Source organism: Paracoccidioides lutzii (assembly GCF_000150705.2).
Source record: "Paracoccidioides lutzii Pb01 unplaced genomic scaffold supercont2.51, whole genome shotgun sequence".
Lineage (NCBI taxonomy): Eukaryota > Fungi > Ascomycota > Eurotiomycetes > Onygenales > Ajellomycetaceae > Paracoccidioides > Paracoccidioides lutzii.
Genome location: NW_015440997.1, coordinates 32,858 through 45,777, shown reverse-complemented (window position 1 = coordinate 45,777; position 12,920 = coordinate 32,858). Strand labels below are relative to the sequence as shown.

The 12,920-nt window shown below is 41.4% G+C and overlaps 1 protein-coding gene across 1 annotated transcript; it reads left to right on the top strand.

Annotated features, from left to right (window-relative positions):
* Positions 1-8,501: 8,501 nt before the first annotated feature.
* PAAG_08859 (peroxisomal multifunctional enzyme) lies at positions 8,502-11,534 on the top strand (the record flags this gene model as incomplete). Its single annotated transcript, XM_002789137.2, has 6 exons — positions 8,502-8,657; positions 8,722-8,949; positions 9,028-9,136; positions 9,211-9,300; positions 9,359-10,155; positions 10,209-11,534. The coding sequence occupies 6 exons, from the start codon at positions 8,502-8,504 to the stop codon at positions 11,532-11,534; spliced, it is 2,706 nt and encodes a 901-aa protein (XP_002789183.1).
* Positions 11,535-12,920: the final 1,386 nt, after the last annotated feature.

Below are 12,920 nucleotides of genomic sequence, written 5' to 3'. Positions count from 1 at the left end.
GCTCAGTAGAATCATTCAACCTCAGGTCTGCTGATGGCCCTCGACCACCGCATTTGCTGTTACTTGCCTTGGCCAAGTATGCCTTACTCTGTGCATTGCGGATATCCCTCAGCTGGTTTCTTGAGTGCCTTTGAACAGTCCCATTCTTTATCCCTGGTCTGGTGGGGCAGGATGGATCATCCGCGGCATGTGGTCCAAGACAGTTAGTGCAGTGATTGGGGCATCCACATGCTTCATTCTTCTTATGACAGGATGGATTTCCTTTCACATGATTCTTAGAACTGCATTTTTTGCAGTGAGGGACGCAGAGGCAGTATCTCTCTTGATGAAATCCCCAGCATTTGCTGCATTGTTGTATTTTGACCTTAGGTGCCTTTCTGATCACTGGTCTTTGATATCCATATAGTTCCACTTTTGATGGCAGGTTTACTGCTGTCTCTTGCGAAAAGTGTAATATAAGAGTGGCTGTTGGGTTTCCAGGGTGTATTTTTGCCCAGCAACTCTGGACAGGCTTGATTCTGGTTTGGAGTGTGAATTCTTCTGTCATGGATTCTGCTGAGAGATGCAGAGTTCCACCACCATAGTCACTAATCTCCATGGGCAGCCCAGGAATCAGGCAGGTGATCCAATGTTCTTCCTTCTCTATCTGAGTATTGGTGAGGGTGGCTGCTAAAACATTCTTTTGGGCTAGCAGGGCCTCCATGTCTTGCAAGCTTCTAGGAATGATGGCAATGCCTGTGGGGATGGCTTGAACTGCTGTGATGGCTGCTGCCAAAGGCCCTGGGAGTTCAGCCTTCAGCTTTCTAAGAGTAGCAATTGGGCTTGCTTTGTGAGCTAGATGATCTGAAGGCAGGCGCATGAGAATTTGTGGTGTTTTTCCTTCTCTGGGGTTATTCCTAAGCAGGGGTTTCTGCAGTATGGTTGCTGGTGTTTTTGTTACATTGGTGCTGTCTGCAGCTGTCTTTGCGTAGGTAGGAGCTCTTGCATCATTTGCACCAGTGGAGCCAGCAGGCTTGATTGTGGTGGACTGCTTAGCTGTTTCTAGACTTCCATTGTACCAGTCCTTGACTAACGCCTTCACAGCGGCTCCAAGGGCCAGTGCCCTTGATAGGCCTTTTGCCTTCATGACATCTAGGTCTTCTTCAATCTGATCAAGCATATTTGCAGCCGCTAGTGCTTCTGCATGGGATTTCTGTGCCTCAGCCTCGTGGGCGGCTAGGAGATCGCTAGCCATCGGGCCACGTAGGTTGAGGTGAATTGGTGCGACATTTCTGCTCTTTGAGCTGCCTGCTGGTGTAGGGGAGCTTGGAGACTCCATGTCATTCAGTTCACATGTGCGGCGGGCGATTGGGGTGAGGAGATGGGGTCTCTTGGGTGGACGGCGTATGGGGGAGCAGATGCGCGTCAAGGCTCGGGACGCGTTCGGTGGTGTTGGGGGGCTGGGCGCGCTGGCGGCGCTGCGTCGGCACGCCATCAGGCTTGCTGCCTGAGGGGATGGGAGAGAGCTTATAGGGATGTGATCAGGATTGATTAAGATGTTTTTGTATAACGATCAGAGAGTTGAGTGTGTGTGTGTGTGTGTTTTTATTTAACGCCCGGTTAGTCCACGTGCCTTATGGGCACGTGATCTAGTAGAGTCCATGTCAAACTATAGGGTGGGTAAAGCTGCGCCTGTAGATGACTACCTATCTAGTAGCTATCTTACAAATGAGGCAAAAGGGTTGCATATTGCTGCACTGGCAGAGCCCATGGATCAGTTGTCATAGAGCAAAGGTTTTGAGAGGTTTTAGATTTGTGAGAGAGAGATAGAGAAGATGAATAGAGAGAAAGACAAGAAAGAAAAGAAAGAGAAGAAAAGAGAGAAAGAAGAAGAAGATGATGAGAAGAACAAAAGCAAGACAGAGAAGAGAATGATTTGTGAAATCTGATCTGAAGATGCACAACAGCACATTGAACAGATATTCTGATAGAAGATTGTTTCTCTTAGTCAGTTATTGAATTCTAGAGCTTCATGTGAGATTGTCAGTGTCTCATAAAGATTGTAGATAGATCAGTGCTGCTTTGCTGCTTTTCTTACAAGAGTGCAATAGTAGAAATGTTCAGAGATTTTGCTATGACTGCACTGACAGTAGCACTCTGCATCTTCATGCTTAAGATGACTGTGATAGACTGCAAAGTCTTCATGATCTGATCAGACAGTATAGAGCTTTTCTAATGTGAAGTGTGAAAGTTTTATCTCTGTTGAGACTCTTTTTAGTGAGATCTCTAGCTTTATATAGTGTTTGAGCTGATTTTTAACTCAGTAGTTCTCAAAGGCCTGAGTGATTTGTTTCATAGTGTGTCACTTTATATAAGCTAGAGTGTCTATACTGTCAGATTGAGATATCATACTTGCACTTACTGTCTGCACTGTGACTGCTTTGACTTCAAGATCTGTCTTTTCATTATCAGTCACATCTGTGTGATCTGAGACTCATCTAATGATCATTCTGCTCTGAATGATCAATGAGAGTGTATCTCTGCTTTACTAGACCTTTATGACTTTCAGAAACTGCATGAAGACCTGCTGACTAAAGATGTTTGACATAGATTCAAAAGCTCATGCTATCTTCAAATTGTCTAGATAAATATAGACATTGCTGATAAACTTCATCTGAGAAGAGATGATGACTTTCTTTAGACTCTGCAGAACTGTCATTGTCTCTGTGTCAAAGATCTCTGCTTTATTCATTGACAAATTTTCTGTGAAGATTAGACAGTGTTCACTATTTCAGCATATAGCTCATTCTGCATTAGTTGTATGCTGAGAGCACTCTATCTGTGAATTATTGATAAAGATCATCAGATTCAGAGAATTGCATTGTTGTAGTCAGCTCTTAAAGTCTTGTGCTGTCTGTTTCTTTGTGTGATTTATCTCATACTCAATCTGCAGATTTTCTTTTCTGAGAAATCTCATTCAAAAAGATGTGAGTAGAGAATCATGTGCTTCTATTTCATCAGTATGACTGGACACTCTAGACAGACATGTGATATAGAACTTGATGATAGCTACTTTATTAAAATGTCTCACTAGTGAGTGTCTCTTGTTAAGCTTTTTGATTCTTACTGCAAATACAGCATGCTGATTGTCTAGTGTCTTTTTCATTGACATGATTTCTAGCTCATGATGTAGAGCTGAAATGAATGTGATCTTGTAGACTAGCAGTGCTTCTTGCAAAGTATCTCTAAGAGCTAGATCTAGCTTTCTGACTAGACAATTCATTCAATTGAAGATTTTCTTTCTCTTCTTCATTTGTGTGACTTCAGATCATCAGGTCTCTGCTTCATAGCAGAGCACAGAGAGCATATACATTTGAATGAATTGTCTAAGTAGTTGTACTGAGATGCCTCTTGCCATATTGCTTAATGCTCATATGTCATTAAACATCTGTCATATCTTAGCTGTCATGGTCTTCACATGTTTCTTGAAGCTCAGTTTTCTATCTAGTCAGATTCCTAGATATCTTATGAAGCTTTTCACTACATTTGCTGTAAAAGAGTGAGTGTCAGATGTTGTTTCAAGATCAATTAAGAGGTTTGAAATGATTCTGCACTGTGTGAAGTATGCTAACTCAGTTTTAACAAAATCAAATATTAGCTCTTCTTTGCTGATTCAATTATTTAGCATTTTGAAATTCTTCTGAAGAGTAATAACATTTTCTTCAAGAGTGATTTCAGCACTAAGCAGTTCTAGATCATCTGCATAGTCTGAGTGTGTATGTCTTCTTTGTATAGTTTCTAGAAAGAACAGAGACTGAATATACAGCATAAATAGAATAGATGAGACTGATGAGCCTTGTGAAAGCTCTGCTGAGATATCAAAGAGCTCTCTCAGAAGTTCATCTAATCTGATTCTGCCTGTATGTTCTGTCATGAAGCTTTTTACTCATCTAATTAAATTTGATGACTAGTCTTGTTCTTGTCATCTCTGCAGCATTCTTTCTCTGAGTACAGCATCAAAAGCACTCTTGATGTTCAGAGTAAGAAGAGAGATTACTTTTTCATGAGCTCAGGCTTTCTCTATATCATGAATCATTGCTGTCACTAGGTCTGAGACAGTCTGCTCAGAAAGAGCTTCAAAATGCTGAGAGTGAATAATCTTCTCTTGTATAGCTGTTCAGACCAGTCTATGAACTATTAGATGTTTCAGTCTCTTTCTCAATGTTGAGAGAAGAGCTATAAGTCTGTAGAATTGTGGAAGTGTTGAATCTCTGTTGATCTTAGACAGCACAATCAGTGTGACATTTTAAAAGAAGATTGAGTGTCAGTCAACTCTAAGACAGACTCTGAATAGTCTTTTTACTGATACTTTAATATGTGATCATGTCTTTTGTAGCACCTCTGTTGGCACTCCATCAGTTTCTGAAGTGATATTACTCATGTTCAGTAGAGAACTTTGTATCTCATGTGCTGAGACAACAGAAAATGATAATTTAACAGATGATGAATTGAATCAGCTAACTGAAATATTCTCTCTGCTTGCAGTCTTCTGTAAGAGCATCTGTTGCAGAAGATCTCTTTTCTCTCTAGAAGTTATTCATGTTAGCTCAGTCTATTCATCTACAAGAGGGAGAAAATGAAAGGAGTCAGTTGAATGAGCTTATTTGATCATCTTAAAGATATCTTTTCTCACTGAAATCTCTGTTATCTTGTCTCATCAGTATTCTCTATTGACTTTTCTGATGATTCTGACTACATTACTTTTTGCTTCTCATAAAAAACTAGAGTCTAGACATTGTGTCTGATGTAGTGTTGTCACTGCTTTCTGACAGTTCTCATTTCATCATGACTGACCTGTGTCTTGTCTGATACTCTTCTTGATGGAACTTTTCAGAGAAGCTATTAGTGTATATGTGATATCTTTAGTCAGAGCATCCAGCTGATCTGTATTGAGATACTCTGAGATATCACATAGTTTGTCTAGTTTTGACTTATAGATCTTCAGTGTCTGATTAAAGAACTTCTCATTCATAATGTCAAGATGGAAAAAATGAGATGATATATCAGACCTTGTATTCTGTGAAAGACTGATTTTGATGAGAAGAGTCTGATGATCAGAGGAGATGTAAAGAAATCTGTCTACCTATGTGTCCACTTCTTTGATAACTAATTCTGAGATGGTCCAGGCCAGGTCTATCATATTATGCTCATGTATGAGAGTGTCTGAGTCTATGATGAGAGTAAAGTTGAAATTCATGATTTATTGCAGAAATGATTTCACTCACATGCTTGAAGACACTCCTGATTGTCACACAGAGTGCTTGATATTGAGGTTGTCAGTGAGAAGCAACAGAAGTGCTGAGACAGATCAGAAGAGAAGACAGCTCACATCTTGTTCAGAATTCTCTGTGTCTGAAGATACATTGTATATGTTGACTGTCTGAAGCTATAGATCTCAGATCTGTATGTACAGCATGTGAATATCTCAGTTTTCTGCTCAGAGACCTGAGACTGCATGAGCATGAATTTGTGAGTGTTTATGCACATAGATAAGGATCTGTGACTTTCTATCTCACTTTTCAATTGAAGCAAAGCAATTGAATGCTGAATGCTTTTTAGAGATGTGTTGACTTAAGTTTCTGTGAATTCAGAATTTCTGTATGAAAAGAATATCAGTCTTTCTTTTAAATGCTAGATTGAGAGCTGTCTCATGTGCTGAGTTCTCTTTTTCTACATTGACTTGCATAATCTACAGAAATTGTAGAGATCTAGAGTTCTTCTTCATTGAGTAGCTGAAAAGAGAGTGTTATTGTGTGAGATGACATGTTGAGTGTTGCATTATATGTTGAGTTGAGCATCATCTCTAATGCTGTGTCTGATGCTGTGCTCAATGCTATGCTTGATGCTGTGTTTGATGTCAGTGTGAGATTAGATCTACACTCAGTAGAATCATTTAACTTCAGATCTGCTGATGAATCTTGATCATCACATTTGCTATTACTTGTCTTGATCAAGTATGTCTTACTCTGTGCATTGCAGATATCTCTTAGCTGATTTCTTGAGTATCTTTGAACAGTCTCATTCTTTATCTCTGATCTGATGAAACAGAATGAATCATTCATGACATGTGATTCAAGATAGTTAGTGCAGTGATTGAGACATTCACATGCTTCATTCTTCTTATAACAGAATGAATTTTCTTTCACATGATTCTTAGAACTGCATTTTTTGCAGTGAAGAATGTGAAGACAGTATCTCTTTTGATGAAATTCTCAGCATTTGCTGCATTGTTGTATTTTGATCTTAGATGTCTTTCTGATCACTGATCTTTGATATTCATATAATTTCACTTTTGATGACAGATTTACTGCTGTCTCTTGTGAAAAGTGTAATATAAAAGTAACTGTTGAGTTTTCAGAGTGTATTTTTGCTCAGCAACTCTGAACAGACTTGATTTTGATTTGAAGTGTGAATTCTTCTGTCATAGATTCTGCTGAGAGACATAGAGTTTCATCATCATAGTTACTAATCTTCATGAGCAGCTTAGAAATCAAACAGATGATTCAATGTTCTTTCTTCTCTATCTGAGCATTGATGAGAGTGGCTGCTAAAACATTTTTTTTGACTAGCAAAGTCTTCATGTCTTGCAAGCTTCTAGAAATGATGACAATGTCTATGAGAATGATTTGAACTGCTGTGATGACTGCTGTCAAAGATTCTGAAAGTTCAGTCTTCAGCTTTCTAAGAGTAGTAATTGAGCTTGCTTTGTAAGCTAGATGATCTGAAGACAGGCATGTGAGAATTCATGATATTTTTTCTTCTCTGAAATTATTTCTAAACAGAGGTTTCTGTAGTATAATTGCTGATGTTTTTGTTATATTGATGCTGTCTGCAGCTGTCTTTGCATAGATAGAAGCTCTTGCATCATTTGCATCAGTGAAGTCAGCAGACTTGATTGTGATAGACTGCTTAGCTGTTTCTAGACTTTCATTGTATCAGTTCTTAACTAGTGTCTTCACAGTGACTTCAAAGACCAGTGCTCTTGATAGGTCTTTTGTCTTCATGACATCTAAGTCTTCTTCAATCTGATCAAGCATATTTGCAGCAGCTAGTGCTTCTGCATGGAATTTCTGTGCCTCAGCCTCATGAGTGACTAGAAGATCACTAGTCATCAAGTCATGTAGATTGAGATGTATTGATGTGACATTTCTGCTCTTTGAGCTGCCTGCTGGTGTAGAGGAGCTTGAAAACTCCATGTCATTCAGTTCACATGTGCAGCAGATGATTGGGGTGAGGAGATGGAGTCTCTTGGATGAACAGCATATGGAGGAGCAGATGCATGTCAAGGCTCAAGACACATTCAGTGTTGTTGAGGGACTGAGTGCACTGGCAGTGCTGCATCAGCATGCCATCAGACTTGCTGCCTGAGGGGATGGGAGAGAGCTTATAGGGATGTGATCAGGATTGATTAAGATGTTTTTTGATCTCAAATGTGTGTTGCTGGAGATTCCGTGGAATGAATGCCGCTCAACGGTTATTCTGGTCGTGATAGAGAAAGTCACATGATGCCAAGTAAAAATCTAACTTTAAGGTTTAGGCTAATATCCCTGAACAGGCTAGTCGAACATTCTAATTAAACTTCTAGAAATGGATTCCGCCTTGGCATCAATGGCACGTGATATCATAGACACCAAAATCTATAACGACTTTTGAAAAACAAATCCTGGATGCATGCAAAATGAAAATAATTTGTGGGCCGGAACTATATTTTTCGTAGGTGTGATGGAGTTTATTTTTGAATATCAACCAAGATGCAGCTGGGCGCGGAGTGCCGTCCGCCATACAAAAACCGAGCTTTGGTTACCGGAGACTTGCCCCCGTACAACACCCAAGGTTCCATGGTTTGGGTTGACGCTTCACATATGCAAAAGCTGTAAAAGGCTCCGCAGGGGGCAAGGTTCACATGCAACATCCCTCTAAGACCCCCGCTGAGACTGCCATGGCTTTCATTAGTCATCTACTTCGGCAACTGTAATTTACACAATGGCCACAAACTCCGTATGGTACTGTATTCAATACTTCCTTCCAGGGACCTCTCGCTCATGGGAATGTATGGGCGTCATGTGTTGTAACGTATGGTAATGATGCTACTGCTTCGATACCGGACTAATAATTTCCGCGGTTCTGTGAGCCGAGGTCCAAGCAAGCCGAACCTGGACTGGCAGAACTGCTTGCCCAGGTACAAGAATCCGAGATTTATTCTACCATCCCTACATTGAACATCCGACATCCATCTCTCTCTCATCTTCTTTATCTCCTCCTTTTCAATATTAGACAGCTCACTGAGTTCTATACCCCCGCCCCGTTGGCTCATGAGAACTGTTTTCCTTTCCGCACCCTATTTATAACTAGCAGCTAATCTCATTTTACTCTAACCCCTCGTCTTTCTTTCTTCCTCGATCTCTCTGTTGTGGACCATTCCTTTTCTCCTCACATACAGGCTTCTGGCCCTGCTATCCAATATGTCGGAACTTCGCTTTGATAACCAGACCGTCGTCATCACTGGTGCTGGCGGTGGTCTGGGTAAAGCATACGCTCTGTTCTTCGGCCAACGGGGTGCCAACGTCGTCGTCAATGACTTGGGTGGTTCTCACACCGGTGTCGGGGCTTCGTCTAAGGTATGTCTTCGCAATGCGTTCAGTTTGTCTTTCTTGGAAATTGTCTAAAAAGATGTGATTGCAGGCTGCCGATGTCGTTGTGGATGAGATCAAAGCCGCTGGCGGAAAAGCCGTGGCCAACTACGACAGCGTTGAGTTTGGCGAGAGAATCATTGAGACTGCCATCAATGCCTTTGGCCGCGTCGATATCCTGATTAACAACGCCGGTATCCTACGGGACATCAGCTTTAAGAATATGAAAGATCTCGACTGGGACTTGATCAACAAAGTCCATGTCTTTGGTTCTTACAAGGTACGATTTCACACTATCTACCAAGTGTTGTATTTGGATAACTTGGAGATCAAGACCTAACTCCCGAGTCTGATATAGTGCACAAGAGCTGCTTGGCCGTATTTCCGGAAGCAGAAGTTCGGACGCGTTATTAACACTTCGTCGTCTGCTGGCCTCTTTGGAAACTTTGGACAAACTAATTATTCCGGTTTGTATCCTTACTGGGGGATACCATCTAGTTTTCTTTGAGGGGAGAATATATTCTAACTGTCGTATATATAGCTGCAAAACTTGCTATGGTTGGCTTTACTGAAACTCTGGCCAAGGAGGGAGCGAAATATAACATCCTGGCCAACGTCATCGCGCCAATTGGTACGTGGGCCCTGATTTTCTCCTGTTTTCTGGAACACATGTGTTAATCGATCAGTAGCTGCCAGCCGTATGACAGAGACAGTCATGCCCCCAGATGTATTGGAGCACCTGAAGCCCGACTGGATTGTGCCTTTAGTAGCTGTTCTTGTCCACTCCTCCAATACCTCCGAATCTGGCGGTATCTTTGAAGTTGGTGCTGGTCACATGGCCAAGCTGCGATGGGAGCGTGCCAAGGGTGCTCTACTGAGAACTGATGCTTCCCTTACACCACAAGCCATCCTAGCTAAATGGAACGACGTTAAGGATTTCTCAGAGCCAAGCTATCCTACTGGCCCGGCGAATTTCCTCGAGCTGTTGGAACAAGCACAGAATGTTCCAAGCGCTCCCGCTGCCCAGAGCTTGGATTTCACCGGTAAGGTTGCGCTTATCACTGGCGCTGGAGCTGGCTTGGGAAGAGCTTATGCTTTGCTCTTCTCTAAGCTTGGGGCTGCCGTCGTTGTCAACGACCTTGTTGACCCAGAATCTGTTGTTCAGGAGATCAGAAAAGCCGGCGGCAAGGCCGTTGGCTCCAAGGCATCTGTTGAAGATGGTGAGGCAGTTGTTAAACCTGCAATAGATGCATTTGGGCGCATTGATATCCTGATTAACAATGCTGGTATCCTCCGTGACAAGGCTTTCACCAACATGGATGACAACCTATGGAACACAGTCATGAACGTCCACCTCAGGGGTACATACAGTGTTACCAAAGCTGCTTGGCCCCATTTCTTGAAACAGAAGTACGGCCGTGTTGTCAATACCACCAGCACCAGCGGTATCTACGGAAACTTTGGACAGGCCAACTATGCTGCTGCTGTAAGTTTCCCGCTCTTCAACCAGATGGATTATGTTGTCGCTAACAATAACAGAAACTTGGCATACTAGGATTCTCTCGTGCCTTGGCCCTTGAGGGAGCCAAGTACAACATCTTTGTCAACACCATTGCTCCCAATGCTGGTACCCAATTGACCCGCACCGTCATGCCGGAGGAACTTGTTCAGGCCTTTAAGCCCGAATATGTCGCCCCGCTAGTTGTCCTTCTATGCTCTGACAAGCTACCAGAGCCCACCAAAGGCTTGTACGAATGTGGGAGCGGATGGTTCACCAAGACCAGATGGCAGCGCAGCGGTGGACATGGATTCCCCGTTGATGTTAAACTTACCCCCGAAGCCGTCAAGTCCGAATGGAAGAATATTGTCACATTCGGCGCACGTTCCGATCATCCCGAAGACGGCCAAGCCGGCATGAAGAGCATCATGGCCAACATGAGCAATGTCAGCGGTGGTAAGAAGGAAGAATCCACGGGCGACAAGAAAATCTTGGCTGCCATTGAAACTGCCAAGAACATGAAGGCTCAAGGTACCCCCTTTGACTATGTCGCCAGGGATGTCATCCTTTATAATATCTCCCTTGGTGCCAAACGTATAGACCTTTCCTTCGTCTACGAGAACGACTCGAACTTCCAAGCTCTCCCTACCTTCGGTGTCATTCCTTGGTTCAACACCATCACCCCCTGGAACCTCGACGACCTTGTCGCCAACTTCTCTCCCATGATGCTCCTTCACGGAGAGCAGTATCTAGAGATCCGCAAATACCCCATCCCCACCGCCGCCAAGACCGTCTCCATTCCCAAGCTGATTGACGTCATCGACAAGGGCAACGCAGCCGTCGTCGTCGTAGGTTATACCACCAAGGACGCAAAGACGGGCGACGATCTCTTCTACAATGAGTCGACCGTGTTCATCCGCGGAAGTGGTGGCTTTGGCGGCTCCACCAAGCCCACCGCCCGCCGTCCAAAGGCTGCCACTGCTGCCTACAAGCCACTTCAGCGCAAGCCGGACACCGTCGTCGAGGAGAAGACCACCGAGGACCAGGCTGTCCTCTACCGTCTCAATGGGGACTACAATCCACTCCATATCGACCCCGAATTTAGCAAAATTGGTGGTTTCAAGACTCCCATTCTCCACGGCCTCTGCTCCCTGGGCATCTCTGGTAAACACGTCTTCAAGACCTATGGTCCTTTCAAGAGCCTTAAGGTTCGGTTTGCCGGTGTCGTGCTGCCTGGCCAGACGCTGAAGACCGAGATGTGGAAGGAGAATGGCGCCGTTGTGTTCCAGACCACTGTTGTGGAGACTGGAAAGCTGGCTATTGCGGGCGCTGGAGCCGAGCTTGTCTCAACTGTCTCGAAGTTGTAAGAGAGCGGTTGGAGAATGGTGATGAGGTTGATAGCACAAGCTTTTTTCTATTCCCTGGCCCTATGTCTTATTGATTTGTATCGTTTTTCTAAACGCAATCTGTTATATAAAGGCTTCATTGCATCTCTAATCTGTCTTGTCTATAATTTTTCGTATATATGTATATAGTTTCTTGTTCCCAGGCCTTTTTCCCTCTTTTGCTTGATAACTACTATGACAGTATATAGGTTTATATGGGTTCATTTCAGATGTTGAATCTTAAATATACTCCATCATTCTGATAAGACGTATGTCAAGATCTGGATAAGTAATCTATTTATTGAAAGATACTTTCTAGTTACCACATTAGCGTAGTTAACTAACGCAAGTATTAGTTAAAGATTGAATGCTATAATGTAAATGATCATTGAGTAGAGCCACTTCCCCATTCTATATTCCAGAAATCTTTAAATTTTATCCTCATTTTAACTAATGAATTACACATAGACAATTATATATATTATTTCTTAATTCTATGGACATGCAGAAGCTTTATGTTTTATTCTATCACATTTGCTGCAATGTGCTGAAGTCTGCTCTTTATCAGACTGATTTGAATTTTACACTATTCTCTTTATAGCTTGTTGAACTGCTTAAGCTCTAGATAATTCTTTCTCTGCTGTTACAATTTCTTGCTGAGCTATATAGATACACTCTCATTCTTACTTGCATTTTTACTTCACATTTACTGTCTATGAAGTTTTGTTTTTCTATATCAAAATAGCAAATCATTTGATGAAAAGGTGAATGTATGATGAATAGTCAGAATATAGCAGGTATGAGATAGTAGTATTTATAATAACTAGTTAATTAATATCAAACTATATAAAAAAAATAATAACCTTCTTCTCAAAAGAAGCAGAAATAGTAAGAAAAGAATAAAATATATATATATATGTATGAGTGTATATGAGCTTAGTTATAAATAAGATATATGACTATAGTGATAAAAGATCTAAAGTATATAAGTGATATAATTCTTGTGACATACCTTCCTAGATGAGTATTATTAGATATGAAGCTGAAAAGATTACTTAAATAAATTATAAATAGAAATTATAGATATTTATTGAATATATAAAATAAAAATAAACAAGCAAAATAACTAAATAACTATAAATAAAACAGGTCTGCTAAAAAGTAATAAGATAAGTAATATTCATCAAGTTAAGTTGATGTATAAATGAGATATGTTTTTGCAGCTTTAGTGACTTTGTAAATTCATTTACTGGTATATCTTTAATTTTTACTCATTCACTATTAAAAAGTTCATATTGAATATATTTTTTAAGTTATTAATAATAGATATTAATATATTAAAAGAGTATATTTAACTCTGAGTCAGAG